This window comes from Taudactylus pleione, unplaced genomic scaffold (assembly GCF_031769625.1).
Source record: "Taudactylus pleione unplaced genomic scaffold, aTauple2 ptg000279l, whole genome shotgun sequence".
In the NCBI taxonomy this organism is placed as follows: domain Eukaryota; kingdom Metazoa; phylum Chordata; class Amphibia; order Anura; family Myobatrachidae; genus Taudactylus; species Taudactylus pleione.
In genome coordinates this window covers 170,403-197,684 of record NW_028284681.1, presented here as the reverse complement: position 1 = coordinate 197,684, position 27,282 = coordinate 170,403, and the positions used below count along the sequence as shown (strand labels likewise).

General features: G+C 41.6%; 1 protein-coding gene across 1 annotated transcript in view; it reads right to left on the bottom strand.

The window, feature by feature from the left end:
- Positions 1-20,317, bottom strand: part of LOC148512604 (protein-glutamine gamma-glutamyltransferase E-like) — a 181,604-nt gene extending 161,287 nt beyond the window's left edge. The window contains exons 1-4 of the mRNA XM_088481955.1: positions 20,076-20,317; positions 4,142-4,161; positions 3,836-4,003; positions 1,560-1,639 (exon numbers count right to left, since the gene is read on the bottom strand). Coding sequence (XP_088338081.1) covers positions 1,560-1,639; positions 3,836-4,003; positions 4,142-4,161; positions 20,076-20,317 — 510 coding nt within the window. The remainder of the gene's footprint in view (positions 1-1,559; positions 1,640-3,835; positions 4,004-4,141; positions 4,162-20,075) is intronic.
- Between the last annotated feature and the right edge of the window lie 6,965 nt (positions 20,318-27,282).

The window sequence follows — 27,282 nt, the reverse complement described above, 5'->3', positions numbered from 1 at the left end:
AGTTCTGACTATAAAACAACCAAGTGACGTGGTCGATGACGCTGCTGTATTAATTATGCACACCCATAAAACGCCCGTTTTGACCTTTAAGCACGCCTGCGTTCTGAATTCCACTCCCCGTTTTCAAGCACCTTCCCCTGTTACCACCCACATATGCCTCCTCCTGTCACTCAAAATAGCAGGTATTCGCTATATAGCGAACAAACGATTTTCGGCCGTATGCTCGTTCCGAGCGATTTTCTGCGCACGCGTATGCGTATTAGAAAACCATACGCATGCGCAGATGTGCAAACATCGCTCGGAACGAGCATACGGCCAACATTGCTATATTCTGGACATTATTTCTGTCGATGTGGAATGGGTGACAGGCCATACCCCACTGGCACAGTTGAGTACAGGGAGGGGGGTGCTACGACATGCACTTTCTCCAGGCGCCATGGTTCCACGCTACTCCTCTGACTGTGAGCAGTCTACCACTGCAGCCCAGCACACAGCAGTGTGAGCTGGGCTGCTGTTATGTAGAAGGGAGGGGGCGGTGCCGGACCTGGGCCCCCGCCGGGCCCCTCAAGCAAGCCCGGGCCCGGATAATTTGTGCCCCCCCCCCTATCGGCACCCCTGCTTACAGCATGACTCCTTACATTTGGTACCAGATGCCCTGATCTTGGACTTTCCTATTAAATTATGATTGCAGTCATGTGTTGAAACCTTCTTTATCATCTAGTTCGGCATACGGCACTGTGATTATGAATTAAGAATGAAGTACAGAGCATTTTGTACTTGATGGAAGGGCCCATGTTGTGTGGTCTATACTAGTTACTTTGACCATTACATCAGTAGACAGGACTCTCACTTACTTATTGTGAGCATCTAAGGGCAAAGGTTACTAGACAGCTGGCTTGAAAGTGCCAGTGATAAATGGTCCATTCCAAATGGTCTCTAATTCTTCACAATTTGTGCCTAGATAGAAGGATCACTAATGCTGGCCATACACGCTGCAATTATCGGGACGATCCGCCTGATATCGGTGGATCGCCGCGATAATTGTAGCGTGTGTGCGGGCGACCGAGGGTTAAATATTGCTCGGTCGGGCATGCTGGATTGTCCAGCATGCCCGTCCGATGCGATATTTACCCAGGAAACTGTCGGCCGCATCGGGCAGTGTATGCCCAGCGCAGCCGACAGACAGACATTTCCTGTGTTCCTTCCTACGGAAGGAACAGGGAAATGTCTCCTCCCCCGGGGTCGGAGCGCGGATGTCGGGCTATACACTGTGAGATTTCTCTCACAGTGTATGCCGCGGACACCTGCGGCTGGCAGCCGGCCAGATAAAATGTCTGTCGGTCTGACAGACATTATATCTGGCAGTGTATGCCCAGCATAATATATGACTAACCATCTTTATTTATCAAAAGGGTATATTTACTAAACAGTGTATTTGACCACTGGATTTAAAAGGGCAAAAAGCAATGCACTTAAAACAATTGCAAAATAATTGTTATTGCCTTTTTAAACTTAGCGGTCAAATCCACTTTGAGAAAGCAGCTGCTAGGAAAATATACCTCAAAGTCTTTCTGCATCATGGGCAATACATAGTCTGTGCTACAGAGCTTCAGCTCTTCTGCAGCTATCATTCTGACTTCTAGAAAGAGTAAAATTAAGAGGGTGAAATTATTTTTAATTAAGCCTAGCAAACCTATACTTATTTCTGTATGATACAATGAGCATTTTTAATGGAAACAAAAAACGACATACAGTACTGTATGAGAGTATACATAATGTATAAATAAAGTAAAATGATTGCATGCTATATCAGAAGTGTGATGTGCAAGAAAAATAATAAAAGGCTATTTTCATAACTATCTGGTGTTTATGGGTACTAGAAAAGTATTTGCAGGAATTGGACTTCATGTCATATTATTATTATGATTAGAATTATTATGATTATTATTGTTGTTTATTTATATGATGCCACAAGTGCTCCGAAGCGCCTTATAAAGTGCATAACCAAAAAAGTGAATTAGAAACCAGTGACTTACAGTACAATACAATGCAGGACAAGGAAATGGTTTATATACATTTCTGCATTAGCGATCATAACACTCAAATAAGCAATAGGGCGTAAGTAACCAAGTGTTAGGTGCCTTAGTGGGGAGTAGGAAGTAAATGAAAGTATAGGTAAAGATAAGTACAAGAGGGAAGAGGGCCCTGCTCGTGACAGCTTACATTCTAAAGGGGAAGGGCAAGTGTGTCACAGATGGTGTAGACTGGAAGGAAGGAGCATGTAGCTGCGGGTTAGGATGAGAGCTGGAAGGCTTGATGAAGTAGTAGGTCTTGAGAGCCCATTTGAAAGATTGTAGAGAAGTGGAGAGTCTGATGGGGAGAGGGAGAGAGTTCCAGAGGTGGGAAGCAGCATTTATTTCAATTGCTGCCTGAAGACAGCATTGGCTTCAATAGTAATATTCAATATTAAAATGTTAAAATAACATAAAAGTAAGTAGGATTTTTTTTTGATAACAAGGATGTAGGTGATATGTGTGCACTTATAAATTAAGTTGTCTGATATGATTCAACCCAATACACAAGCTGGTTGTGCACCTCATTAAGAGCGCAGATGCAGCATGCAGCCACTGGGAGGCAGCCTCTAATGCAGCTGGCGACACTGAAGCAACACTGATCCCAACACACATAAAACCTCAGACTTGGCTGTTCTCCCAGTTTGTGGTTTTGTATATAAGACTAAATTGTTGATCTCCCCAGCTTTGTGGTTTTTTGTTTTCATTGAGACGTAACATTTTTATAATTCAGAGTAGTAGGCTTACACTAATAACATAGAGGCCATGTAAAAAGACTTGATGGCATATTTAGCAAAATGTCCCAAATCGTGAACATAATTCAGATTTTATTTTTTATTTTGCCTCAATTGCCTCAACCCTGGGAATGATATCCTGGAGAGGCAAGGACCAGTCTCTAGAGACATTTGAATGCATTTGTAATTGCCCAGATTCAGTCTTTAGTTCCACTTGTAAAAAAAAAATACAAAACTTAAAAATACTGTAGATTGCATTTCTTAAACAAATTCTTAGGTTAGACACAAATTATAGTATTGTTAGAGATCTAGTCCTCTTTGAAGCGACCTGTTATATAATAGATGTTTAATTAAGGGAGGGATTGTGCTACTTTATAATATACTGTCATTCTTTTGTCAAACAACCACTAACATTTAAACAACAATAAATATGGCTCATATAGGAACGTCAGTTTTAGGGGCAATAAGCTTTCTGCAGGATCTGCTTTATATCACCTGTTCGTTAAAGGAACTATTGTCTGTCACCATTTAACCTTAACCTCCAATGAGAGACTGAGATATTGTGTGGGACTTTATTTCTACTATGGTAAAGGATACACCACAGTGACTTTATCTTTCTAGAGGGTATTGTACCTCTGCGATAAAGGACTATTTGCGCACCAGGATACACTTTACCTCATTGCTATTGTGTTCTGGGTTTTAACTAAACCACGTTTGTGCTAGACAGTAGTTCTGGATCCTGATTGAGACACCATTGTGAGTTATCTGAAGGAAATTTGCCTCTCTATTTAATTTAATTGCTAGGTTAGTCATTTATTGAAGTGTCTAGGTATTTGTATGTTGAAATGTATGTTTTCTTGTCCATTGAAGTGTCTATTTAATTGCCAACAAACAAGTTATCGAATTGTCCAAAGAAATTTAATTGTGCATAAATGTGTTATTGAACGTGTTATTTCCAGGTTGTCTTTAGTCATCTTAACTTCTTTTAATCCAGAAAATAAAGGGTTAAAGGATCTCAATGTCGGTTACTGAGCTTGGAGTAAGTAAGCTTTGCCAGTACCATTGCCTCTCTGTCATTCATATTCACTCTCATATCAGCTGAATCTACATTGCGAGAAAGGAGGAAGAACCGCGTGGAAGAACTCCCTTCCTCCAGAGTGTTACACAATGCATCGGTCTTGCTTAACAATTCAGTAACTATGGAAGAGCATCATAGTCTTTGTCAGAGTCATAAAACTCTTTCCATGGGGTATATAGGAACTAGATTAGAAAAATTGAATATCACTACTACTTGGATGAATTAAAATTGTCATGCAATGCAATAGTTAGTCTTACCTTGGAATTCCTCTTCAATTCTGTTACACAACAATAAAACAAAATGTACAGTCTGTGGTCTATGAGTTGTGATGCTCACGGAGGGATGGGTTGAGACTAGAGTACTGTGACTAAGGGGTTGATGTATCAAAGATTGGAGAGAAATAAAGTGGAAAGATATGAAGTACTAACCAATCAGCTCCTAACTGTAATTTTACTGGCTGTGTTTAAAAAATGACAGGAGATAATTGTTTTATTACTTTCCAATTTATCACTTTCCCGAGCTTAATACATTCTCTTCAATCTTTGATGTATACGTGTCAAAGCTGTTTTTGCGATAAAATGCTGTTTAAAGGCTTTTTCGTGTTTTTATCACATTTTTATTTTTTCGCAGAAGTATATGTGTTATCACATTTTTTGTTGCGTTATTTATTTGGATCAGTAATAATGCAGAAGAGTTCTGGAACCATATAAATGAATGGAATTGCGTTAATTTTCATATTAATTTAAAATCTTACCTCAAGGATTCAGTAATTATTGGCATGATCTGAAGGCGTTTTTTGGAACAGGAGTGGGTTTTTTGTAACTATATCCAGTAATGTTAATGTAATTATCAATTTTTTAAATATCTAATATTGTTAAATAAATGTTTGTATCAATTAAATTAGCATTTATGAATACTTATATATATGCACTCACACAAATACAGGGAGGACTGGACACTTGAACTACAGTCCTTACACCAATTACACCAATACCACCAAGCTTAGCACAGTAATCACACTGTTATGGCATTTGCCTAAAGACAGAAGAGATAAAAATGGAAAAATATAGTAAAAAAATTGCAAACCTATATAGTTTGTCACATTTTCATTTAAACTAGCTCAACATTGATACTTATGGCAAAAAAAATTAAATTCAGAGACGCGATAACAGGCGTTAAAAGTCTGAAAATTACAGGTCTCTTTTACAAATAATGATACATATGCCCCAGATATAGATACTGTATGTGCCAAGGTCTGTGAGAGCACAGATTGTGAAATAAAGTGCCTAAAAGTATTAGGGGTTGATGTATCAAGCAGTAAAAAGAGTGGAGTGAACCAGTGGAGAAGTTGCCCATAGTAATCAATTAGTTTTGAGGAAGCATCGATCAACTACACTTTATAAAATGATAGGTAGATGCTGACTGGTCTTCTTTACTGGTCCACTTCTCCACTCTTGTCAGTGCTTGATACATCAACCTCATAGTGACATTTCAGGTTCCCTTGCTTGAGCTGGGGATCCAGTGACATAAGTTGAGAGTTATGGCAGAATAGGTTTTGCTGTGAGATAAGAACTGAATACATCTAACTGATTGAGAGTTTGTACAGATGTGTCCTCATACACTATTGCTACCGTCATGCCAAATAGCCATCCTTGGCGCACCAAGTCCTCTGTAACTCTGCTTGAGCAGAGTGTCTAAGAAGCCCGAAAATGCTTCTTAGTTACAGTGCATTACAAAGGGATGTAGTCGGCATCCCAGCATGCGGGATGCCGACAGTCAGAACAGGGCCGAAACTAGAAGCTTTGTCACCCGGTGCAAGGCAGTACTTTAGCGCCCCCCCCCGTGTCTCTGATGCGCAGCCCCACCCCCTTGTGAGCACTTTTTGGGGATGGGGCTGCACATCATGATCCGTTCTGCGCATATGCAGAACAAGTCTGCGAGCCCGCTTATAAACTGGCAGCAGACTGTCAATGATTGACAGTCTGCTGCTGTTTGGGGGTGGGGAGGGGGTTGACAACAGCCTCCTTTACCCAAAACGGAGGCGTCTCGCTGCCATTGGGGGGGAGGGAAGAGGCCAGGATCTCTGTCTGCAGATGGAGATTTCCTGGCCTCTTCCTCTAAACTGTGGCTGCCGGCTGCGTGACCCCATGGGTCACCTTAGCCGGCCGATGGTATGCAGTTTATCCAATGCTGCGTTGGACAACGCAGCTCGGATAAGTAATGCACAGGAGGCATGTTGCCTCCTGCTGCATTACCATATCTACAAGGATCACAATTGTAAAACTGCGTGCGTGCATACATCATATATCTATAGCCTGCATGCAGCTTTGCAATTGCGATCCTTGCTGAATCAGGCCCCATGTCTCTGTTCTCGTCATGCTGGGGGCTTGGCCAGAGGTCCAGGAGCAGTGGGGCAGCCCCAGTCACAATGCGGATGACGGGCACATGCGCAACTGTGTCCTGCAGGTGGTACAATGGTACAATGTCCAAAAAGTCAGAAAGTCCCGCTGAAAGTTTGCACATCGAGTTCGGATTTTTCCCTCCAAAAATAATCGGGTCTCAGAAAGAGGCAAAACGTCATCTTTCATGGACAAACATCATCTTTCATGGACTTTTGTCCAGGAATGATGATGTTTGTCCATGAAAGATGACATTTTGCCTCTTTCTGAGAACCAATTTTTTTTGTGGAAAAATCAGAACTTGGCGTGCAAACTGGAACCTATCCGATCCTGCACATCCCTAATATATATATATATATATATATATATATATATATATATATATTATACATATACACAAACACACATATATATACATATATTACATACACATATATATATATATATATATATAGTATAACTGTGATACTTATGAATATGCTGCTGATATTTAAGATGATGTGCATGCCCTGTGAGGTCTCGCGATGTCCCCCTCCTTGGCGGTGTCTTCTGCTGAGTTGCTGCTGGCTACAGTTTGCTGACTAATGCGTATACGCAATGTACTTCTTCACATAGACATAGTACTGCATCCTGGTGGGGTCTCAGCAAAGCCTGGAAGGCTTTGATCCCCATTACAGATAATGCAATGTATATATATATTTACTGCTACCACAGGCTGCATAGCCGGTGGCTGCCATAGTCTGTGTTAAGATTCAAAGTGTTCTGATTATAAGTGTAAATACAATTTGATAACTAAGTCGGAGTTACGCTGCAGATCTTATTTGTCATATGCGCACCATGCAAAGACTGATGTGACTTCTTCTCTGCATTCCACAGGTAAATTACAACTACTGCTCCCATCAGATGCTGTTTTAGTGATTGCCTCAGCACAGTTTTGAAAATTTATACTGGGTAAATTACAACTACTGCTCCCATCAGATGCTGTTTTAGTGATTGCCTCAGCACAGTTTTGAAAATTTATACTGGGTAAATTACAACTACTGCTCCCATCAGATGCTGTTTTAGTGATTGCCTCAGCACAGTTTTGAAAATTTATACTGGGTAAATTACAACTACTGCTCCCATCAGATGCTGTTTTAGTGATTGCCTCAGCACAGTTTTGAAAATTTATACTGGGTAAATTACAACTACTGCTATACTAAGAGCAATTTATCTAAAGGAAGTTAGGAATGTATTGTGAATCTTTGTTGGCCTCCCCCCTTCTCACAAATTGTTTATCTTAGACTTTATTGCATCCCAATTTAGTGTGTGTTAGAGCTTTCGGGGTGGGGTCCCAATCAGTGAGCACAGAGACACATGTTTGTAACTTTAGATATTACTGCTACCACAGGCTGCATAGCCGGTGGCTGCCATAGTCTGTGTTAAGATTCAAAGTGTTCTGATTATAAGTGTAAATACAATTTGATAACTAAGTCGGAGTTACGCTGCAGATCTTATTTGTCATATGCGCACCATGCAAAGACTGATGTGACTTCTTCTCTGCATTCCACAGGTAAATTACAACTACTGCTCCCATCAGATGCTGTTTTAGTGATTGCCTCAGCACAGTTTTGAAAATTTATACTGGGTAAATTACAACTACTGCTCCCATCAGATGCTGTTTTAGTGATTGCCTCAGCACAGTTTTGAAAATTTATACTGGGTAAATTACAACTACTGCTATACTAAGAGCAATTTATCTAAAGGAAGTTAGGAATGTATTGTGAATCTTTGTTGGCCTCCCCCCTTCTCACAAATTGTTTATCTTAGACTTTATTGCATCCCAATTTAGTGTGTGTTAGAGCTTTCGGGGTGGGGTCCCAATCAGTGAGCACAGAGACACATGTTTGTAACTTTAGATATTACTGCTACCACAGGCTGCATAGCCGGTGGCTGCCATAGTCTGTGTTAAGATTCAAAGTGTTCTGATTATAAGTGTAAATACAATTTGATAACTAAGTCGGAGTTACGCTGCAGATCTTATTTGTCATATGCGCACCATGCAAAGACTGATGTGACTTCTTCTCTGCATTCCACAGGTAAATTACAACTACTGCTCCCATCAGATGCTGTTTTAGTGATTGCCTCAGCACAGTTTTGAAAATTTATACTGGGTAAATTACAACTACTGCTCCCATCAGATGCTGTTTTAGTGATTGCCTCAGCACAGTTTTGAAAATTTATACTGGGTAAATTACAACTACTGCTATACTAAGAGCAATTTATCTAAAGGAAGTTAGGAATGTATTGTGAATCTTTGTTGGCCTCCCCCCTTCTCACAAATTGTTTATCTTAGACTTTATTGCATCCCAATTTAGTGTGTGTTAGAGCTTTCGGGGTGGGGTCCCAATCAGTGAGCACAGAGACACATGTTTGTAACTTTAGATATTACTGCTACCACAGGCTGCATAGCCGGTGGCTGCCATAGTCTGTGTTAAGATTCAAAGTGTTCTGATTATAAGTGTAAATACAATTTGATAACTAAGTCGGAGTTACGCTGCAGATCTTATTTGTCATATGCGCACCATGCAAAGACTGATGTGACTTCTTCTCTGCATTCCACAGGTAAATTACAACTACTGCTCCCATCAGATGCTGTTTTAGTGATTGCCTCAGCACAGTTTTGAAAATTTATACTGGGTAAATTACAACTACTGCTCCCATCAGATGCTGTTTTAGTGATTGCCTCAGCACAGTTTTGAAAATTTATACTGGGTAAATTACAACTACTGCTATACTAAGAGCAATTTATCTAAAGGAAGTTAGGAATGTATTGTGAATCTTTGTTGGCCTCCCCCCTTCTCACAAATTGTTTATCTTAGACTTTATTGCATCCCAATTTAGTGTGTGTTAGAGCTTTCGGGGTGGGGTCCCAATCAGTGAGCACAGAGACACATGTTTGTAACTTTAGATATTACTGCTACCACAGGCTGCATAGCCGGTGGCTGCCATAGTCTGTGTTAAGATTCAAAGTGTTCTGATTATAAGTGTAAATACAATTTGATAACTAAGTCGGAGTTACGCTGCAGATCTTATTTGTCATATGCGCACCATGCAAAGACTGATGTGACTTCTTCTCTGCATTCCACAGGTAAATTACAACTACTGCTCCCATCAGATGCTGTTTTAGTGATTGCCTCAGCACAGTTTTGAAAATTTATACTGGGTAAATTACAACTACTGCTCCCATCAGATGCTGTTTTAGTGATTGCCTCAGCACAGTTTTGAAAATTTATACTGGGTAAATTACAACTACTGCTATACTAAGAGCAATTTATCTAAAGGAAGTTAGGAATGTATTGTGAATCTTTGTTGGCCTCCCCCCTTCTCACAAATTGTTTATCTTAGACTTTATTGCATCCCAATTTAGTGTGTGTTAGAGCTTTCGGGGTGGGGTCCCAATCAGTGAGCACAGAGACACATGTTTGTAACTTTAGATATTACTGCTACCACAGGCTGCATAGCCGGTGGCTGCCATAGTCTGTGTTAAGATTCAAAGTGTTCTGATTATAAGTGTAAATACAATTTGATAACTAAGTCGGAGTTACGCTGCAGATCTTATTTGTCATATGCGCACCATGCAAAGACTGATGTGACTTCTTCTCTGCATTCCACAGGTAAATTACAACTACTGCTCCCATCAGATGCTGTTTTAGTGATTGCCTCAGCACAGTTTTGAAAATTTATACTGGGTAAATTACAACTACTGCTCCCATCAGATGCTGTTTTAGTGATTGCCTCAGCACAGTTTTGAAAATTTATACTGGGTAAATTACAACTACTGCTATACTAAGAGCAATTTATCTAAAGGAAGTTAGGAATGTATTGTGAATCTTTGTTGGCCTCCCCCCTTCTCACAAATTGTTTATCTTAGACTTTATTGCATCCCAATTTAGTGTGTGTTAGAGCTTTCGGGGTGGGGTCCCAATCAGTGAGCACAGAGACACATGTTTGTAACTTTAGATATTACTGCTACCACAGGCTGCATAGCCGGTGGCTGCCATAGTCTGTGTTAAGATTCAAAGTGTTCTGATTATAAGTGTAAATACAATTTGATAACTAAGTCGGAGTTACGCTGCAGATCTTATTTGTCATATGCGCACCATGCAAAGACTGATGTGACTTCTTCTCTGCATTCCACAGGTAAATTACAACTACTGCTCCCATCAGATGCTGTTTTAGTGATTGCCTCAGCACAGTTTTGAAAATTTATACTGGGTAAATTACAACTACTGCTCCCATCAGATGCTGTTTTAGTGATTGCCTCAGCACAGTTTTGAAAATTTATACTGGGTAAATTACAACTACTGCTATACTAAGAGCAATTTATCTAAAGGAAGTTAGGAATGTATTGTGAATCTTTGTTGGCCTCCCCCCTTCTCACAAATTGTTTATCTTAGACTTTATTGCATCCCAATTTAGTGTGTGTTAGAGCTTTCGGGGTGGGGTCCCAATCAGTGAGCACAGAGACACATGTTTGTAACTTTAGATATTACTGCTACCACAGGCTGCATAGCCGGTGGCTGCCATAGTCTGTGTTAAGATTCAAAGTGTTCTGATTATAAGTGTAAATACAATTTGATAACTAAGTCGGAGTTACGCTGCAGATCTTATTTGTCATATGCGCACCATGCAAAGACTGATGTGACTTCTTCTCTGCATTCCACAGGTAAATTACAACTACTGCTCCCATCAGATGCTGTTTTAGTGATTGCCTCAGCACAGTTTTGAAAATTTATACTGGGTAAATTACAACTACTGCTCCCATCAGATGCTGTTTTAGTGATTGCCTCAGCACAGTTTTGAAAATTTATACTGGGTAAATTACAACTACTGCTATACTAAGAGCAATTTATCTAAAGGAAGTTAGGAATGTATTGTGAATCTTTGTTGGCCTCCCCCCTTCTCACAAATTGTTTATCTTAGACTTTATTGCATCCCAATTTAGTGTGTGTTAGAGCTTTCGGGGTGGGGTCCCAATCAGTGAGCACAGAGACACATGTTTGTAACTTTAGATATTACTGCTACCACAGGCTGCATAGCCGGTGGCTGCCATAGTCTGTGTTAAGATTCAAAGTGTTCTGATTATAAGTGTAAATACAATTTGATAACTAAGTCGGAGTTACGCTGCAGATCTTATTTGTCATATGCGCACCATGCAAAGACTGATGTGACTTCTTCTCTGCATTCCACAGGTAAATTACAACTACTGCTCCCATCAGATGCTGTTTTAGTGATTGCCTCAGCACAGTTTTGAAAATTTATACTGGGTAAATTACAACTACTGCTCCCATCAGATGCTGTTTTAGTGATTGCCTCAGCACAGTTTTGAAAATTTATACTGGGTAAATTACAACTACTGCTATACTAAGAGCAATTTATCTAAAGGAAGTTAGGAATGTATTGTGAATCTTTGTTGGCCTCCCCCCTTCTCACAAATTGTTTATCTTAGACTTTATTGCATCCCAATTTAGTGTGTGTTAGAGCTTTCGGGGTGGGGTCCCAATCAGTGAGCACAGAGACACATGTTTGTAACTTTAGATATTACTGCTACCACAGGCTGCATAGCCGGTGGCTGCCATAGTCTGTGTTAAGATTCAAAGTGTTCTGATTATAAGTGTAAATACAATTTGATAACTAAGTCGGAGTTACGCTGCAGATCTTATTTGTCATATGCGCACCATGCAAAGACTGATGTGACTTCTTCTCTGCATTCCACAGGTAAATTACAACTACTGCTCCCATCAGATGCTGTTTTAGTGATTGCCTCAGCACAGTTTTGAAAATTTATACTGGGTAAATTACAACTACTGCTCCCATCAGATGCTGTTTTAGTGATTGCCTCAGCACAGTTTTGAAAATTTATACTGGGTAAATTACAACTACTGCTATACTAAGAGCAATTTATCTAAAGGAAGTTAGGAATGTATTGTGAATCTTTGTTGGCCTCCCCCCTTCTCACAAATTGTTTATCTTAGACTTTATTGCATCCCAATTTAGTGTGTGTTAGAGCTTTCGGGGTGGGGTCCCAATCAGTGAGCACAGAGACACATGTTTGTAACTTTAGATATTACTGCTACCACAGGCTGCATAGCCGGTGGCTGCCATAGTCTGTGTTAAGATTCAAAGTGTTCTGATTATAAGTGTAAATACAATTTGATAACTAAGTCGGAGTTACGCTGCAGATCTTATTTGTCATATGCGCACCATGCAAAGACTGATGTGACTTCTTCTCTGCATTCCACAGGTAAATTACAACTACTGCTCCCATCAGATGCTGTTTTAGTGATTGCCTCAGCACAGTTTTGAAAATTTATACTGGGTAAATTACAACTACTGCTCCCATCAGATGCTGTTTTAGTGATTGCCTCAGCACAGTTTTGAAAATTTATACTGGGTAAATTACAACTACTGCTATACTAAGAGCAATTTATCTAAAGGAAGTTAGGAATGTATTGTGAATCTTTGTTGGCCTCCCCCCTTCTCACAAATTGTTTATCTTAGACTTTATTGCATCCCAATTTAGTGTGTGTTAGAGCTTTCGGGGTGGGGTCCCAATCAGTGAGCACAGAGACACATGTTTGTAACTTTAGATATTACTGCTACCACAGGCTGCATAGCCGGTGGCTGCCATAGTCTGTGTTAAGATTCAAAGTGTTCTGATTATAAGTGTAAATACAATTTGATAACTAAGTCGGAGTTACGCTGCAGATCTTATTTGTCATATGCGCACCATGCAAAGACTGATGTGACTTCTTCTCTGCATTCCACAGGTAAATTACAACTACTGCTCCCATCAGATGCTGTTTTAGTGATTGCCTCAGCACAGTTTTGAAAATTTATACTGGGTAAATTACAACTACTGCTCCCATCAGATGCTGTTTTAGTGATTGCCTCAGCACAGTTTTGAAAATTTATACTGGGTAAATTACAACTACTGCTATACTAAGAGCAATTTATCTAAAGGAAGTTAGGAATGTATTGTGAATCTTTGTTGGCCTCCCCCCTTCTCACAAATTGTTTATCTTAGACTTTATTGCATCCCAATTTAGTGTGTGTTAGAGCTTTCGGGGTGGGGTCCCAATCAGTGAGCACAGAGACACATGTTTGTAACTTTAGATATTACTGCTACCACAGGCTGCATAGCCGGTGGCTGCCATAGTCTGTGTTAAGATTCAAAGTGTTCTGATTATAAGTGTAAATACAATTTGATAACTAAGTCGGAGTTACGCTGCAGATCTTATTTGTCATATGCGCACCATGCAAAGACTGATGTGACTTCTTCTCTGCATTCCACAGGTAAATTACAACTACTGCTCCCATCAGATGCTGTTTTAGTGATTGCCTCAGCACAGTTTTGAAAATTTATACTGGGTAAATTACAACTACTGCTCCCATCAGATGCTGTTTTAGTGATTGCCTCAGCACAGTTTTGAAAATTTATACTGGGTAAATTACAACTACTGCTATACTAAGAGCAATTTATCTAAAGGAAGTTAGGAATGTATTGTGAATCTTTGTTGGCCTCCCCCCTTCTCACAAATTGTTTATCTTAGACTTTATTGCATCCCAATTTAGTGTGTGTTAGAGCTTTCGGGGTGGGGTCCCAATCAGTGAGCACAGAGACACATGTTTGTAACTTTAGATATTACTGCTACCACAGGCTGCATAGCCGGTGGCTGCCATAGTCTGTGTTAAGATTCAAAGTGTTCTGATTATAAGTGTAAATACAATTTGATAACTAAGTCGGAGTTACGCTGCAGATCTTATTTGTCATATGCGCACCATGCAAAGACTGATGTGACTTCTTCTCTGCATTCCACAGGTAAATTACAACTACTGCTCCCATCAGATGCTGTTTTAGTGATTGCCTCAGCACAGTTTTGAAAATTTATACTGGGTAAATTACAACTACTGCTCCCATCAGATGCTGTTTTAGTGATTGCCTCAGCACAGTTTTGAAAATTTATACTGGGTAAATTACAACTACTGCTATACTAAGAGCAATTTATCTAAAGGAAGTTAGGAATGTATTGTGAATCTTTGTTGGCCTCCCCCCTTCTCACAAATTGTTTATCTTAGACTTTATTGCATCCCAATTTAGTGTGTGTTAGAGCTTTCGGGGTGGGGTCCCAATCAGTGAGCACAGAGACACATGTTTGTAACTTTAGATATTACTGCTACCACAGGCTGCATAGCCGGTGGCTGCCATAGTCTGTGTTAAGATTCAAAGTGTTCTGATTATAAGTGTAAATACAATTTGATAACTAAGTCGGAGTTACGCTGCAGATCTTATTTGTCATATGCGCACCATGCAAAGACTGATGTGACTTCTTCTCTGCATTCCACAGGTAAATTACAACTACTGCTCCCATCAGATGCTGTTTTAGTGATTGCCTCAGCACAGTTTTGAAAATTTATACTGGGTAAATTACAACTACTGCTCCCATCAGATGCTGTTTTAGTGATTGCCTCAGCACAGTTTTGAAAATTTATACTGGGTAAATTACAACTACTGCTATACTAAGAGCAATTTATCTAAAGGAAGTTAGGAATGTATTGTGAATCTTTGTTGGCCTCCCCCCTTCTCACAAATTGTTTATCTTAGACTTTATTGCATCCCAATTTAGTGTGTGTTAGAGCTTTCGGGGTGGGGTCCCAATCAGTGAGCACAGAGACACATGTTTGTAACTTTAGATATTACTGCTACCACAGGCTGCATAGCCGGTGGCTGCCATAGTCTGTGTTAAGATTCAAAGTGTTCTGATTATAAGTGTAAATACAATTTGATAACTAAGTCGGAGTTACGCTGCAGATCTTATTTGTCATATGCGCACCATGCAAAGACTGATGTGACTTCTTCTCTGCATTCCACAGGTAAATTACAACTACTGCTCCCATCAGATGCTGTTTTAGTGATTGCCTCAGCACAGTTTTGAAAATTTATACTGGGTAAATTACAACTACTGCTCCCATCAGATGCTGTTTTAGTGATTGCCTCAGCACAGTTTTGAAAATTTATACTGGGTAAATTACAACTACTGCTATACTAAGAGCAATTTATCTAAAGGAAGTTAGGAATGTATTGTGAATCTTTGTTGGCCTCCCCCCTTCTCACAAATTGTTTATCTTAGACTTTATTGCATCCCAATTTAGTGTGTGTTAGAGCTTTCGGGGTGGGGTCCCAATCAGTGAGCACAGAGACACATGTTTGTAACTTTAGATATTACTGCTACCACAGGCTGCATAGCCGGTGGCTGCCATAGTCTGTGTTAAGATTCAAAGTGTTCTGATTATAAGTGTAAATACAATTTGATAACTAAGTCGGAGTTACGCTGCAGATCTTATTTGTCATATGCGCACCATGCAAAGACTGATGTGACTTCTTCTCTGCATTCCACAGGTAAATTACAACTACTGCTCCCATCAGATGCTGTTTTAGTGATTGCCTCAGCACAGTTTTGAAAATTTATACTGGGTAAATTACAACTACTGCTCCCATCAGATGCTGTTTTAGTGATTGCCTCAGCACAGTTTTGAAAATTTATACTGGGTAAATTACAACTACTGCTATACTAAGAGCAATTTATCTAAAGGAAGTTAGGAATGTATTGTGAATCTTTGTTGGCCTCCCCCCTTCTCACAAATTGTTTATCTTAGACTTTATTGCATCCCAATTTAGTGTGTGTTAGAGCTTTCGGGGTGGGGTCCCAATCAGTGAGCACAGAGACACATGTTTGTAACTTTAGATATTACTGCTACCACAGGCTGCATAGCCGGTGGCTGCCATAGTCTGTGTTAAGATTCAAAGTGTTCTGATTATAAGTGTAAATACAATTTGATAACTAAGTCGGAGTTACGCTGCAGATCTTATTTGTCATATGCGCACCATGCAAAGACTGATGTGACTTCTTCTCTGCATTCCACAGGTAAATTACAACTACTGCTCCCATCAGATGCTGTTTTAGTGATTGCCTCAGCACAGTTTTGAAAATTTATACTGGGTAAATTACAACTACTGCTCCCATCAGATGCTGTTTTAGTGATTGCCTCAGCACAGTTTTGAAAATTTATACTGGGTAAATTACAACTACTGCTATACTAAGAGCAATTTATCTAAAGGAAGTTAGGAATGTATTGTGAATCTTTGTTGGCCTCCCCCCTTCTCACAAATTGTTTATCTTAGACTTTATTGCATCCCAATTTAGTGTGTGTTAGAGCTTTCGGGGTGGGGTCCCAATCAGTGAGCACAGAGACACATGTTTGTAACTTTAGATATTACTGCTACCACAGGCTGCATAGCCGGTGGCTGCCATAGTCTGTGTTAAGATTCAAAGTGTTCTGATTATAAGTGTAAATACAATTTGATAACTAAGTCGGAGTTACGCTGCAGATCTTATTTGTCATATGCGCACCATGCAAAGACTGATGTGACTTCTTCTCTGCATTCCACAGGTAAATTACAACTACTGCTCCCATCAGATGCTGTTTTAGTGATTGCCTCAGCACAGTTTTGAAAATTTATACTGGGTAAATTACAACTACTGCTCCCATCAGATGCTGTTTTAGTGATTGCCTCAGCACAGTTTTGAAAATTTATACTGGGTAAATTACAACTACTGCTATACTAAGAGCAATTTATCTAAAGGAAGTTAGGAATGTATTGTGAATCTTTGTTGGCCTCCCCCCTTCTCACAAATTGTTTATCTTAGACTTTATTGCATCCCAATTTAGTGTGTGTTAGAGCTTTCGGGGTGGGGTCCCAATCAGTGAGCACAGAGACACATGTTTGTAACTTTAGATATTACTGCTACCACAGGCTGCATAGCCGGTGGCTGCCATAGTCTGTGTTAAGATTCAAAGTGTTCTGATTATAAGTGTAAATACAATTTGATAACTAAGTCGGAGTTACGCTGCAGATCTTATTTGTCATATGCGCACCATGCAAAGACTGATGTGACTTCTTCTCTGCATTCCACAGGTAAATTACAACTACTGCTCCCATCAGATGCTGTTTTAGTGATTGCCTCAGCACAGTTTTGAAAATTTATACTGGGTAAATTACAACTACTGCTCCCATCAGATGCTGTTTTAGTGATTGCCTCAGCACAGTTTTGAAAATTTATACTGGGTAAATTACAACTACTGCTATACTAAGAGCAATTTATCTAAAGGAAGTTAGGAATGTATTGTGAATCTTTGTTGGCCTCCCCCCTTCTCACAAATTGTTTATCTTAGACTTTATTGCATCCCAATTTAGTGTGTGTTAGAGCTTTCGGGGTGGGGTCCCAATCAGTGAGCACAGAGACACATGTTTGTAACTTTAGATATTACTGCTACCACAGGCTGCATAGCCGGTGGCTGCCATAGTCTGTGTTAAGATTCAAAGTGTTCTGATTATAAGTGTAAATACAATTTGATAACTAAGTCGGAGTTACGCTGCAGATCTTATTTGTCATATGCGCACCATGCAAAGACTGATGTGACTTCTTCTCTGCATTCCACAGGTAAATTACAACTACTGCTCCCATCAGATGCTGTTTTAGTGATTGCCTCAGCACAGTTTTGAAAATTTATACTGGGTAAATTACAACTACTGCTCCCATCAGATGCTGTTTTAGTGATTGCCTCAGCACAGTTTTGAAAATTTATACTGGGTAAATTACAACTACTGCTATACTAAGAGCAATTTATCTAAAGGAAGTTAGGAATGTATTGTGAATCTTTGTTGGCCTCCCCCCTTCTCACAAATTGTTTATCTTAGACTTTATTGCATCCCAATTTAGTGTGTGTTAGAGCTTTCGGGGTGGGGTCCCAATCAGTGAGCACAGAGACACATGTTTGTAACTTTAGATATTACTGCTACCACAGGCTGCATAGCCGGTGGCTGCCATAGTCTGTGTTAAGATTCAAAGTGTTCTGATTATAAGTGTAAATACAATTTGATAACTAAGTCGGAGTTACGCTGGAGTTAAACTGGAGGAAAACTGAGGGAAAAGAAACTCAAAACCAGAACAATTTCTGAACAACAAGAAGCAACTTATTTATGTGAATGAACAAAACAACATCTTCTGCTGTATCCAGGCAACTACTTACTGCACTCACTGCTTGGACACTGCAAGTGCTCCCCTGTCTGTGTGCTGCTCTTGTTGATTGATCTTTGTTGATCAGAACACTTTGGACTGGATCAGCTCGGGTACATTGTAATTTTGTCCTCATTCATTTTGTATTGCCTTTTCCAATTGTGTCACATCTATCCACTTTAATCATTTGTTTAAAAACTAATTCCTGCACCCACTACTCACACACCTCTCCTTTATATATCACTTTTGGAGCTGCGCTCATACATTAGCAGCACTGTTCTTTACATGTATTTTTGAACATTTAACAACTTTAATCCACACTGACTCTATATCTCACAGCCTCCACTCCAGTTTACATCTCAATTATTACCTTGACCACAGCATGAACACCCTTACTTCACACAACCCCCATATTCTATGTCCACATAATCCTCTACTTTATCCATCCCTCTCTTCCCCCTCCTGTTTCCTCCACTTGCTGTTCTTCCTTTTTTTCTCTCATCAGTCTGCTTCCAACCCTCTGCTTCTTTCCCCCACCTCTCCTATACCTCCACTCTCAACCACCTCCCTCCATGGTCTTGTTACCCCACTACTAAGCCCCATTCCCTCCTCGTTCTGTCTGTCACCTCCAGGGCTGCCAAGAGAAATTCTGGGCCCGGGTACTGCAACATCCTGTGGGACCACATCATGTATGGCTGCACCCATTTGTGAGTGGGTCTAGCATGTGAGATGCACCCACTCACAGGAGCATGGCATAGCACCCAGCAGCTGGAACTAAAGTAGTCACTACTGTATTAGGATGGCGGGACAGTCCCATAATAGCTGCATTTCTTGTCAGGCTGTATATAGATGCTAAAATGTAACACACAAATTAAAGTGCTTCTACTTTACTTTGTACATCTCTCATGTAAATAACACAAACAATCTATTTTCTATCATAGAGATAGATGTATGAATGACTTAATTTTTACATAACATCAGGTCGTCTTATACACACACATTCCGCAGCACATATCCTAACCCACTGCTCCATGCTCCTTCTTCACTATCTACCCCTCTGTGTCGCCCCTGTCTGTCTGCCCTTCCCCTTTAGAATGTAAGCTCTCACGAGCAGGGCCCTCATCCTCTCGTGTTTCTCCTCCCCCTACTTATAGTATCATTTACTCCTAACTCCCCACAACGGCACCTAACACCTGGTTGCTCATGTCCTGCTGCTTGTGTTTTGCAGCTGAGTTTATAACCTTGTCCTTGTCCTGCATTGTTTTGTATTACTATTAACTGTTTTTCTTGTGTGCTCATTTATGTACTGTGTAAGGCGCTGCGGAACCTTTGTGGCGCCATATAAATAAAGGATAATAATAATAATAATAATAATTTTGAAAGATTCCGATTCCTCATTAAAGATAATTTGTCAAGTAGGTATGCATGTGGATTGGTGAAAAGAGATCACATGATCTCCACGTACAGGCTGATAAATCCGAATCAGAGAAGACTGCAGAATATATTGAAAAAGAGGAGAGGACTACCTGAATGAATTGATAAGCCACAACAGGAGTTACCTTTCCCCCAGAAGGACGGTTTGTATTCATTTCCATCTGCCTGTGATCTCAGTGTGAGGACGGACACAGACACTCTATCGCTACACAGGATATTGGTATCCACATACTTACATCTGTTTGCTTAGGACTGCTTCTTTTAAGCTGGCCACACACATGGCGATGTGCTGATGATCTGCCGATGTGTACGATTTGCCGTGCACTCTCCACAGGAGCTCCCCGGCAGTCATGAGCAAGATTTGGTCCAAAATACTGCCAATTTGGCTTCCAATCTCACGATCCATCGGATCGTACAAATCGTGAGATTTTGCTGGATGAATCTTGACTTTCCCATAACAAGAGAAGAGGCTCTTCATGATTGGTGGGAAATTTAAATAATAATAACAAAGGGAGGGGCTAGCCAGGGGGTATAAAAAGCAGCCACCACTTTAACCCTGTGTGCATTCTGCTCTGCTACTAGTGAGGCTAGGTGTATACCAGCTGAAACCTGTACATTGCTACCAGGGCTGCCATCAGAAATTGTGGGGCCCAGGACTGACAAAATAGACAGGGCCCCCCCCCCTGTGTTTCTGTCTCTCCAGCCCCGGCAGTGCCCACACTTACCTGGTTATTGTTGTTCTGAGACCTACTCCCCATGCGACGTGGTTTTTTTCTTTCCGGGGAGTGGTGTGAAGAGCGGGGATCTCGGTGGGCAGGCAGTGGGATTGCAGGGGCAAATGCAGGTTTTGCAATATATATAATATATATCTCCAAGTACTACCATCTCACCACCAAAAATTACAAAATCCTGCTCTGGTGCCATCCTCAATATACAAATATCAATACTGTACTGGCGAAATGGCGACGCTCACAGGTACAGTACTATCATGTAAGACTTCAAATGACAAATAGTGTCTGTGTTCACCGTTTCAGTCCATCTGAACTTTATTAAGAACATTCTTGCTAAAAGTCCAGATGGACTGAAACTTTGGACAAAGTCACTGTTTGTCGTTTGAATTCTTGCATTTAAGTACCCATTTATATATACAGTATATGCACACACACACACTATATATATATATATATATATATATACACATACACACACACACATATATATTGATATATATATATATGAATATTTATATATATATGTGTGTGTGTATATATATATATATACACACACATGCATATAATATATATTTATATTGTGATGTTCAGGCAGGTTAGGGTCCCTCTCCTGGGTAGAAGGACTCCTTTCTTACACACACAGCAGCCGGAGAAACAGCACACCAGTCTGGATGCGAGTACAAGCTGGTCGGCGCCAGTCTTTATTGTACAATGTCAGAAATAACATAAAGAAAACATAAACATAAATCCTAGCCCTGTCTGGGCTCTAACTTTACAACTCCCAGCAGACTCCCTTTCTGCTCACCCAGGTGAGACACTCAGCCCTAAACAAACTAAGCATATGTTGGCCATCTTCAGCTGGAAGCCCTAATGAGCCTGTTACCAGGGTGAAAGGCCCACAACCTGGAGTGGCCGTGGGTGGAGCCCTTCCTCTCACCCACAACTCCCAGGACCCAAACCGGCTTTTCAAAAAGCCGAGACTCAAGCCTGCTACACTGCAGACTTTCTCCTGGGGATTTAAAACACATAGGACAGGAATCTGGGACAAATGTCCCTGCCACAGACCACTTTACCAGTGATCCTATCATATATCCCCCCCCTTTGTTTCGACCTATGGGGCGGAACAACTGAAGTCCCCAAACAATGAATGCGTGACAACGCGTCTGCATTAGCCAGCTGGCCTCCTGGCCTGTGTGGCTTCACTATACCTCTGCCAACGGTGCAACCCAGACACTGCTTGCACCCTGGGCAAATGACACTGCCAAACAGGACTATGAATGTCTACAACACCTAAACAAGCAACAGCATACCATCTATGGGATCTTAGAACTCTGTATAACATCCTCTGGAAGGTCGCTGGTGCCCCACGTAACCCCAAAGGGCAACATCTTATATTGGAACAACCCTTCTGGCATCAGAAAAGCTGTCTTTTCTTTGGCATCCTCAGCCAATGGCCCTTGCCAATACTCTTTGGATAAGTCTAACGTGGTAAAATACCTGGCTGTTCCTAGCCTTTCACCTAGTTCATCCACCATTGGCATTGGCTAGGCATCAAATTTTGACACACTGTTCAACTTTCGATCCATTACACCCAGTTCAAACAATTTTTTATTTCTCTAGACACTGATTCCCTTTGGACTTCTGTTAACCTACAGAGCTTTAGGTTAATCTTATCCCCTGGGTCAGTGATTATATCATGTTCAATGACTGTGGCCTTGCCTGGCACGTCTGAGAACAAAACACTATTTCTGCTAGGAAATTCCTTTACTTCCTGCTAATGTCACTTCAGGAGCCAAAGGCCCTAAGTTTACTGGCTTTCTTCCCCTAGGCTTAGTGACAGTTTCATAGGGACTGGACTGCTCCCCTGCCAAGGTCTCTTTTCTGACCTCAAGACCAGTCAGTCGACCAACTGGCTTAGCAATCCTTCCCTCTCATTAATCTCTGGTTAAAAAAAATCACGCTAGAAACATCGAACTTCTCGGACTCAGAAGCAACTTCCCCTGCCACTGCGTCAGCAACCCTCTCAAATGAGTTACTTCCCATCTCATTAAAAAAATCACGTTAGAAACAGGGAACTTCTCGAACTCGGAAGAAGCTTCCCCTGCCACTGCGTCAGCAACTCTCTCAAATGGGTCAGGGTTATTATCGACTTTCCCACAACTTCCAGAAGTGAGTAAAGTCTCTACCCAACATTACATCATACTTCAAGCCAGGCACCAAATCCACAAAACTATAGTGGAACCACACTGTGTTCCTATGTTCACTTCTGCAGTAACATAATGCAGAGTATCACCATGTATTCAGGTCATACCAACAGTTTTCCCCTTGCGCTCCAAGGAGTTCACTAACTCAGCTTTCATAAGCGTAACCAGGCTGTCAGAATCTAACAGAGCCACTACTTGTTTGCTCACTACAATCACCTTACACATCTGCGTATCTATCTCAGCCTGTCGGTCAGCAGTACAGGCAGGCTGTGCAAAGAAAGACATTCTGTGACGGACATAAGCAGTATCACATTGCATAGGTTCAGAGGTGAATGGACAATTAGCATCAATATGGCACAATTCACTACATCGGAAACATTGTATCATATTATCATCAAGTCTCTTATGGGGTAAGAACCTTCCTGGCCTGCCAGGCCTGTCTCCAGGTTCTACACCCTCAGTCTTAAGTTCACTCCACCGCTCAGCACCCTTCTCCCCTGGAACAGTCTTACCAGTGTCTGTGGGAGTTTGCCGGTGTGCCATCGGGGCTCAGTGGGCATACTCATCAGCTCTTCAGCCGCCACGTACCTCTCCACCAGCTCGACCACTGGTCCATGGACTTAGGGTCTGCACGGCTCACCCACTTGCGCAGAGATGCAGATAGCGATCACAGATACCGGTCCATCATGACTCTTTCCACGATCTGCGGTCCCGTCAGCGTCTCGGCTGTAGCCATTTTGTGGTCAGATGGATGAGGTCATGCATCTGTGAACGTGGCGGCTTGTCCACATGGAACTCCCAGCGGTGGACCCGTTGGGCACGAACAAGGTGGTGACTCCCACGCGAGTTAGGATCTCCCGTTAAGCCCTGGTAGCTTCTTTCTGAGCTGCCGTAGCCTGAAGCAGGACTTTTACAACATCCTCTGTGCTATCCTTAGGTGTAGGTTTGTAGCAAAACCTGGCTTCTCTCAGCATCTGCCGACAACACCTCTATAGACCTCAAAGGACACAATTTTTATCCACACTGAGAAACTGGTGTCTGTCCCTTTAAATTTTAAATGTAAAACATTTTCTTGCTGCACCTTTCAGTGTGTAGTTGCCCGCATTCTCCACCATATGTGACGTTCAGGCGGGTTAGGGTCCCTCTCCTGGGTAGAAGGACTCCTTTCTTACACACAAAGCAGCCGGGAAAACAGCACACCAGTCTGGATGCGAGTACAAGCTGGTCGGAGCCAGTCTTTATTGTACAATGTCAGAAATAACATAAAGAAAACATAAACATAAATCCTAGCCCTGTCTGGGCTCTAACTTTACAAGTGATTCCCTCACTACAAGAACCTGGCATGGCCTAATGCCCTCACCAGCAACTAAAACACAGCACAGTCCTCACAGTTAGGTTTCCCAGGGTCTCTGAGCAGACTCCCTTTCTGCTCACCCAGGTGAGACACTCAGCCCTAAACAAACTAAGCATATGTTGGCCATCTTCAGCTGGAAGCCCTAATGAGCCTGTTACCAGGGTGAAAGGCCCACAACCTGGAGTGGCCGTGGGTGGAGCCCTTCCTCTCACCCACAACTCCCAGGACCCAAACCGGCTTTTCAAAAAGCCGAGACTCAAGCCTGCTACACTGCAGACTTTCTCCTGGGGATTTAAAACACATAGGACAGGAATCTGGGACAAATGTCCCTGCCACAGACCACTTTACCAGTGATCCTATCACAATATATATATATACACACATGCATATATAATATATTATATATATATATATATACATACACACACGAATGCATATATATATGTATATATATATATATATATATATATATATATACACATGTATGTATATATATCTATATATCTATATATATATATAAAAAAAATAAATATGTTTTAGAGATATGTACTGGATATATAGCTCAAACACACACACCTCTCCCCCCCAGATGATTCCTCCCAGCATGTGCTACGGTAAAGCAGGTGTCTTACTTGCAGATGGAGAAGTGCAGTGGCTGACCGAGCACTCAAACAGCCCACTACCCATGTAAGCTGCCTGGGTGGAGCTGTGTGCTGCTGCAGCAGGCCTCCGCTACATTCTGCCATCTCCGTGGCTATGAGGAGCTGGCACGTATGCGTGGCAACTCCCTTCACTGCAAGCCTGTTAGGAACTCCAATGAGATGGAGACAAGAATCTCCGTCTCATAAAAAAAAAATACACTCGTTGAGCGGCGGGTCGGCGGCTACGGACTGACGGGCAGAAGGGGCTTTCTAGATACTGAATCCCCCCTGCCTTCACAACTGGGATTGTGGATGGGCCCCCTCTCTGTCCGGGTCCGGGACTCCAGTCCCGGCAGTCCCCCCCAGATGGCGGCCCTGATTGCTACTGTGCTCTGCTTTGTATTGGCTTTTACCTTTTACAAGGTGTCTTCTACCTGCAACTGCATTCTATCCTGTTCCTGAATTCTGTGCATCCCTATCAGTATAAAGTGTTGGTCGCCCAAGCTAGGGTCCAGTTGATCCAGGAGAGGGCCCAGCGAAGGAGAAGAACATGCAGGACCAAAGAATGGATGCAGCAAAGGGATACCCGCTGTCACATGTCCCTGCTGATGGAGATCAAGGACAATAACTCGGACGACTACCGCAACTACCTGCGCATGGATGACGCCACTTTCCAGGAGTTGCTGACTATGGTGACCCCCCCACATCCGGAGGCAAGACAAAAGGTGGCAGAGGGCAATCCCTGCTGAAGAGAGGCTCTTGGTTACCCTGAGGTACCTGGCTACAGGAAGGTCATTTGAAGACCTGAAGTTTGGGACCCTCATCTCACCTCAGTCCTTTGGCGTCATTATTCCAGAGACCTGCAAGGCTGTCATCAAAGTGCTGCAGTACCAGTAGTGCAAGGTAAGAAATAAAAACACACTACACATTTGTTTCTTGTGAAATAAAAAAAGTTTTTTTTTTTTTTTCAATTTTACTCTTTATATAACTGTCCCAGACAATAAGGCTGCATTAACAAAACTGTGCTGCATAGCAGTCATGAACATTTGAGTTGAAAGAACATTACACCACGTCATTTTAATTATACATTACATAAACATGTGTATAAACAGTACAAAACAGCATTATCACCAAATGTTATCAATCCCAATAGGTAGCCTGCTGTATGTTTTACGGTGGGTCAGACACCAGATTGAACAGGCCAATGCACACATGGCACAAGTACAGATCGTGTGTAGTGACCTTGTCCAATTAGTGTTATCACCACCGTATAGCATACAGCCTGCACCTATTGGGAGTAATGAAATTTGGTGACAGTACAGAAGAAGAAAAAAAATGAAAATTAAGAGTAATGCAGCAAATCCTCCTATGACTCCAGCAAAGCATTGTAAACAGTCCTACTTGTGGTTGGGGTGCTGGGTGGGGCAGTAATCTCCAACTGGGCTGGGGGGGCCTGACATAGGCATTTGGAGCTGGGGAATAAGCATAGGATCAGTAATATAGGTGGAGTTGTGCAAATTACTATTGAGGGATTGAATGAGAAGCTCATAGACGAGCCTATGGAAATTTTTGGAAGTTGTCAAATCCATTTTTCTCATCTGACTATTAATGTGCGCAGTAAAGTCATCAATATCATCAGGGGCTTTTTGAAGGATGCTTTCTGATTTTTGTAGAAACAACTCCTCCTGTTCTGTGTGCTTTTGCTTTTTTTTTTGGGGTGGTACCGAGGAGGATGATGCTCCTGGTTCAATGGGTGTGGTAATTGTGGTGACGTTTTCCACCTCGCTGTCCCCGATCAAAGTTAGGTCCGGCGTGGTGGACAAATCAGGATCTTGGTTGGGAGTCTAGATAGGAAAAAAAGAAAAAACAATATTAAAGTCATGTTTTTCTAAAACCTTATTTTTCCAGTTTCCTAACACCATGGAAGAGTGGAAGAGCATCGTTGAAGACTGAACAATGTTGGAATTTCCCTAACTGCGGAGGAGCCATCGATGGAAAACACATCCGCAGCAACTCACCTGCCAACACCAGATCATATTACTACAACTACAAAGGCTTCTTCAGCATCGTTCTCATGGCAGTGGTGAATGCCAACTATGAATTTTTGCTGTCAAATAGACTGCTTTCTACCAGAGATTGAACAAACAAAACCCTTCACTTGCCATCACTGGACGAGACAAAGCATGGCCTAAATTATGTTTTCATCGCAGTCGAAGCTTTTGCATTACATGAACATGTGATGAAGCCATTTGCACAGAGGGGCCTGACCAGAGAGAAGAGGATCTACAACTATCGTCTATCCCGGGCACGGCGCATTGTGGAAAATGCATTTGGAATACTCAGCAACTGGTTCCGCATTTTCCACACCACCATAAACCTACAAGTGGAGAAGAAAGACTGGGTCGTGATGGCATGCTGTGTGCTGCATAACTTTCTGCGAAGGAAAACTACCCAACGAGGACCAGTCCCAGCTAGACCAGAATATGTAGGAGCTCTGGAGGACATTGCCCAGT